This window comes from Bacillus rossius, chromosome 7 (genome assembly GCF_032445375.1).
Source record: "Bacillus rossius redtenbacheri isolate Brsri chromosome 7, Brsri_v3, whole genome shotgun sequence".
Classification (NCBI taxonomy): domain Eukaryota; kingdom Metazoa; phylum Arthropoda; class Insecta; order Phasmatodea; family Bacillidae; genus Bacillus; species Bacillus rossius.
Window position 1 is genome coordinate 45585765 of NC_086335.1, and position 6950 is coordinate 45592714.

At 37.9% G+C, this 6950-nt stretch overlaps 1 protein-coding gene across 1 annotated transcript in view; it reads left to right on the forward strand.

Moving 5' to 3' along the window:
- The window catches only part of LOC134533956 (vitellogenin-like), a 47185-nt gene that overhangs the window by 37356 nt on the left and 2879 nt on the right, over positions 1–6950 (forward strand). Inside the window, exons 21-23 of the mRNA XM_063371797.1 lie at positions 2383–2650; positions 3666–3814; positions 4977–5207. Coding sequence (XP_063227867.1) covers positions 2383–2650; positions 3666–3814; positions 4977–5207 — 648 coding nt within the window. The remainder of the gene's footprint in view (positions 1–2382; positions 2651–3665; positions 3815–4976; positions 5208–6950) is intronic.

The following is a 6950-nucleotide window of genomic DNA, read 5'->3' on the forward strand; positions in this document are numbered from 1 at the left end:
TAATAATTACACAACCCCACCGACCGAGAGAGGCCCCGAGAATGAAAAAAGAAAACAATTTAGATTAATTAATTTAACAGAGCTACTTATCGGTGAGACAACGGTGATGTCCTCGGGGTGTCTGCAGAGACGTCCGCTCTCGGCCGGCTGTAGAAGGAGACTGAGGCGAGACAAGGCTTGCGGTAGGAAACATGGCGCCCTTCACGCTGAACACAATTACCGTTAACATCTTAGCTACTGCGTGCCCCGGGTTATTATAGAGAATAACATGAACTCTTTATAAAATAAACATACACACATCCACGACCAGACTGTCTGTAATAATTGCTTATGCATGAAATTAGTTTGAATAAAGTTATATATTAGTTCCGCCGTCGCCCGCTAGGGAGCGTCCTTGGCGGTGTTTGCACTTACTTTATTAAAAAAAATATTATATTAGAAAACAAAGGGCACTCACTTGACTGACTCGTCGTGACACTGTTTTGGAGTGAAAAGAAAAGGTTAACAATATTATTAAATTACATTCAGGGGTGCGGCACACTACAGCTAAGTGCCCTCTTGCGATAGTTCGTGGCGCGCATTTCAAATGCTCACACGACTACCTACGTCACGGTACAAATGCCGGGTAGGAAAGGTGTGGGAAAGGGAACGGAGGATGATCAGGCTCATTGGGCGAAGCCCCGGCTGATTTTAAAATAATAGCTGACAAAATTAAAGCGTTTGAAGCTGAAATTTTTAACAGAAGTAAATGAGGGTGAAAAACCATTTGGAATGTTTCAAAAATGCTGTGTTAGTGTGCAGATATAGCTTCTACTTGTGTACTGTATGTGAGCAAATGCGCTATTTAAATTGTTTGCATGCTATCGTGAATGTAGCCTGGGCTTTACGCGGTGAGGGTTACTGGTTCAATCACCAACACCCCTGCATGATTAAAATTTACAAGCACCTGTACTTAAGAAGTTTAGCATCTCCTATAATCTTGGAGGTAAACCCTTAAGGGTGATTTTACTATAGGTACCAGAAAATATTTTTTTTTTTCAAAAATTAGTATAGCTTGCAATAACAGCTTGCGATACAGATGCCAGTTATATTTAATTTGAAAATTTTGAATTCAAATTGAATTTTTAAGTATAAAATTCAAAATTTCAAGTTTTTTAATTTATTTTTTTATTTAAAAAAAAAAGCCTCAGATACAGTGTGACTCATCTACACAAATTTAAATGAAAAAAATGTTGCATGAATGGAACCGTGAAAATTTATACAGAAATATGATTTGTTTTTTGCACTATAGCACATAAGCATGCTTTTTCTATGTAATAAATAATCCATGATTATGATGTATATTTCTCTTCTTTTGCTTTAGTATAATTTACATTTTTTTTTATATTTAAGATGTGAGAAAAAATTATTTCACTGTATGACTACTTATGATTCAAAATATATTTGATACTATTCATAAATATTTTAATACAATTTTAAATTTTATTAAATCTGGAATGATAAAAACATGATTCACAGAAGTATACTTTGGGCCATTGATGAAGTCTTGCTATTACGTCAAATGACACAGCTCAAGTAAAATAATCTATGATTTACTACCAGATATTTGGTATTATGTTTTGTTTGTGTCTTATCATTCCAAAAAGTAAATATATCAAAATAGGACTCATAACAAAAAAATTACCAAATCCAAGCATGTGACCTATTGGCAAGGTGTGTCATTCATTGCATTATGTATTAAGATGTAGTTTGGATATTATTTTAATAATTATAATACCTGATAGACTTTTTTAAACTTCTATTAGGAATATTGGAGCATTGTAGTTTTACTTTTCAATGACCTAATATTATGATTCAAAGATTTTTTTCTAAAAGAAAAGATTGTTGCTTTCTGCAATCTGTTGGAAAGATGTGACGATGCAAGTTCTCGCATAACTTGGTGGCTATCAAGTAATACCCAGAACAGCAACTTCTCCAGAGTTGTAGCTTCTGCAGATAAGCAGCTTCTCGGAAAAAAGGTGAATAGTAACTAAAGTGTAAGATTAGTTAGGTTATGTTAACTACATCATTAAAAAGGTAATTAATAGGTAACAACGTAACTTTTGTAGTTGACAAACCTAACCAATTTTCAACTTTAATCTATTTTTTTCCCATGTGAGGAGGGTGTGTGTGCGATGGAGGGGGGGGGGGGGGATATATTCCCCCTTAAATCCTAAAATTTTGATAATTCCTACTAACAAAGGGAAAAAAATTGGGAAGAAAACAATGGACCATGATATTCTTTGTGTACTCCTGCCTGCAGAAGCCATTATTCTTCCGTGCCACCTATTATTCTCTAGTGTATTTTGTGAAACACTGAAAGGATCGTCATCTCCCTTGCAGGTGAAGGAGTTCCTCCCGGCGTACAGCCCCTGGCACGAGGAGGCGTTGCCGAGCCTGGAGCCGTACCTCGCCGAGGAACAGGAGACGGCCCGCGCCGGCCGCGGGGAGGAGAGGCTGAGTGTGACCGCCTACGTGGCAGACGACCGCAGGGAGATGGACCTGGTGGTGGTCGCGCCGGGCTGCAAGAGGCTCTACCGGGGCGTCCCCGCGCCCTTCGCGGGCGACGACCGCATCGTGGGGATCCCCCGGGGCGGCGCCTTCCGTCCGCGTGAGTAGGGCGACTGTCACCCCTCCCTGCTCTCCTCCATTGTCTCGTCAGCATCGGCGAGACGGTGTTACGAAGCAGCGACAGGACGCTTTGACTGGGGAAAACTCACTGACTCACAGCAGTATTCATTGTGTTCTTCACTTGTGAAAAATCCAAATTTGACCCTAAAGAAAATCCAATCAACTTCGCTTTGTATGTGTATGTGGGGGGGGGGGGGGGGGGGGGGGGGGGAGCAACGGGAGGCAAGTGATTAGACCTCTCGGCCATTGTGGTCCCAAACTAAAGGGGTTTTTTTTGGGAATATCTTAAAATTTACTTAAATTACATTTCAATTACTGCTCGGTAGCCAAGTGAGTTGATAAGTGCTAGCACCAACCAGCACAGTGATAGGGATGGGAGCCGGGGTTCGAGCCCCACAGTTGCTTAAAATGATGACCACTGTTTATACCAGGTTAACCGAGTAAGAAAGTACGTGAGCTGTTACCCACTAAGCCTGCTGTCATGAAACATTTGTAAGACATAAATAAGCCATGTGAAAGATCTTCATCTTCATTGTAACTGTGGCGCATGGAAAAGGGGGAGAGGAGGGCTGAGTTAAGAGAATTTTTTTGTATGCTTGGATTTACCCTGATAAGACAAATATTACAAGTGTATTAGGAATAGAATTCATAGGAAACCTTACAAGTAATGTGATACGCACAAATGAAAGATTGTACATTAAAATATTAAATAACTGGGAAGGGGCCCAAAAAATTTATTTGTCCCTTGGAACCTCTCGATGGCCCAAAAATTATATACATTTATACTACCTTTAGGAAACAAAAACTAAATGAATTCATGTTGATATAGTTTACATCTTTGTTGAACATTAATGTTGATAATAGTGCATATAAAGTGAAATATGGTTCTTCTACCTCATGTGTGGAATTTTTAAATAAAACTCATAAAACTAGCATTCTCTTCACACGTTACTTTCACTTTGCTATGTACAAGAGTGAATTCCTCTTGATTGCAGCCACTTGTATTCTTGGCAAGAACAGAATAGCAACTTACGATGGTGTGGAGTACGAGTACGGTGTCAATGGCTGCTGGCACGTGGTGACAATGGATTGTTCTGGAGAGAACCAAGTAGCTATTTTTGCAAGGAGAAAGGGAGATGACATGGTAAGTACACGTAACCAACACTTAACTATTGACAGACCGGGTTTTTAGAGATCCTCTGTTTTGTGCATTTCAAGGTTTTACATAATGTTTAGGAGTTTTACAGTAAATTATAATGGTTTTGATAGTATATCTATTTAAAAATGTAAAGACTTTTTTGTCTTCATACCCTTGTTACCTATTTCCACACCTTGCAGTAATGTTTTGTTTATATAAATTTACTTTATACAAAAGTTCTAATTAATATTTAAAAAGTTGAACAAAAATAAACATTAATTCAATAGAGTACACGGTAGGTGAAGTTTTATTTATTTTCTTATTTCCACCCCTTGCAGTAATGGCTTGTATTATCAAAAATTGTGTCAGACAAAAGTTTTAGATAAAAATTATAAGATTAACAAAAGATTTGTATGAAATCATTGTTTTGCCTACGAAATGAGATATGATTTTTTTTTTTGTCCTCCAACCCTTGTTCCTCTTGCAGTTATTGTTGGTCGTATCAAAAATTTATTCAGACAAAAGATTTTTGTATTTCTCCTACGAGTCTCCTATGGCTGGAGTTCAGACGTTCAAACGGATGTGATATTTTCCATATTATGGGAGTTACAGCAATTATACTGTTTTTCAAAAACCTTTCCATTTCTACCCCTTTGGTCAGATATTGCCCATTAATGAACTAACCAAATTTTTCTACAACAAGAATTTCTTAAAAATTGTGACAGTTATCGTGCCCACAAAATTGTGATATAAACACACACACCACACACCACACACACGCACTCTTTCTTTTGAGTTGAAAATGGTTTTGGGGTCTATGGAACATGACACGAAAAACTATATAAAAATTTTCCAGAAGTCGCACCACGGTAACAGATACAATAGGTAGTATTTCTTTGAAATTTACCTAAAAATGCTTTGACGACATTTAACCTTTGCTTGTCTACTTTACCAGAGTTCTTGTTGATATCTCTATCAAAAGAGCTGTGGATTATCCTCTTAGCCAGCTGGGTAAAAGGTATTGGGCATTTTATGTTGTAGCCAGCAATACACTAGAAACATAATTTACCCCCAACACTGCAGTTATAAACTACAGCTCAAACCTCCTTGTAATCGGTGCACCTATTTATTTCCTTCGCAGAATTATTTTTTTTTTGTGTGTTTCTAGGAGTTGGAACTGAATGCAGATAACTACAAAATCATTTCAGTCCTGCCTGGTCCAGAGGTCTTCATCAACGACGAGCAGATAAACTTTGACCAGCGTAATGTGACACAAGTGGAAGATGACAAGCAAGCAGTCTTCGCAGAGATGTCGTTAAGTCCTGACGACTCCCTCAGGATAGACCTCCTCGCTTATGGCTTGCGAGTGCTGTATGACAAGTCCGCTGCCATTATCGAGGTAATATACTTTTTTTATTTTACAAGAACTATTTTTTGGTCCTAGTGTTCAGGGAGGTTCATAGAATATTAATCATTTTACTTCTCTGAAACAAAAATAAACTGGCAGTCCAACTATAATAGTGAGACTTTTAATTACGCATAAGGCTGAATTTATTGAAAACAGACATTAACCCACCAGAACAAGACTATCGTAACAACAACAAAAAAATCAATATTTGAGCAAATGGATTTAAGTTATTAGTTTTAAAGTAAATCACAGTGGTCATAGGATTGGTTCTGTCGTGTATATGCAGTTTAGATAATAATGCATTGGTCAATAAGGACCAATTATCTTTAACCGGATACAGGCAAAAACACAGAAGTAGGACTACACCACTCAAGTCAAGTTAAGGTTTAAACAATTTACAAACCAACAAGTTCAATTGATGAATTTTGGTTTATATAATAATTTGTTTATTTTATATTTAAAATTGAGTCATAACGTTATTAAGTAAATTTTTTTATGATAGCTTTGAAATTTTATTTACGATGTTCTTGTTCTGGTGGTGTCATGTCATTAAACATTGGAGGTTAGCCAATAGTTTGTTAGTGCATTAATTTCATTATAGTATTCATTTTTTTTCATCGCTTCAAGCTGTTGGGATTATTTGTATCTGACATCTATCTGACACACAAAGAAAGACTAGGCAAGACAAGACTTCTTGATTGTGTTGGGCTCAAAATCTACTCAATATTCCACCGATACATGCTATAAGTAGGGACAAGCTTATATGGTGAATTTTCAGTAAAACCAAAACAACACTGCAAAGCAGGTCAGTGCAATGTATAACACCGAAATGCAACTCTAAACAGACATCAGTCCACCATTTAACAAACTTAATTTACAAAATAAATTATAGTTTACTATGGTAAAATTCATTGAATGTACATGAATTTTATAACAAAATGGATTGGAAAAAATTAATATTATTTTATCTTGCATCTCTTAATACTTATTAGTAACTTTTTACATTAACGATTTCACCACAATTTCAAACATATAAAAATGTTCTGATTTATATTAATATTTTTAAGTACTTCTCTTTTAAACACGCTTATTACTAATGATTTTATTTTATAAGTGCATCATGTGTTATTCAAAATAAGACTATTTTGGTGAAAAAAGTTTCATATTTCTTGAATAATGCACCATTTCATGAATAAAGACAATGTATAAAAATAAAACACCAAAATCTTGTGTTTTAAAAATGAAATTGACTACAAAATAAAACCACAGAATCTCATTGTTAGTCATTAGAGACGGGTGGAGATGCGATGGAATGTAATGGTAGAGGGGAAAAGAGAGTACCCTGAGGAAAGGAAAACCCAATCCCGCTCACTGCAATGTTCCCCACATTTTCCCACGTGCTTGTCTGTCCCCGCCACACACGGGACCCTGGATCGCCTCGACGAGAGGCGAGTGACCGGCCCCAACCCGACCACCAGCAAGCTCCATCTCACCTCATCGAAGCTCTCGCTCCGCTGTTTTCTAAAGGCGGTAGTTCCCAAACCCTTGAAGGCCGACACGTACTCCCCGCGAGGGGCCGAGTCCAACGGAACAAGGCGCAGCCCCCACACGGCGAGGGGATCAGCGTCGGTGAAGGCCGTGTCGAGAGAGGCTGAGGCAACACCCACACCTAGTCCTTCCAGCGATCTGACGACATTGGGGGGGGGGGGGGGGGGGGGGGGGGCGTGCTGAGAG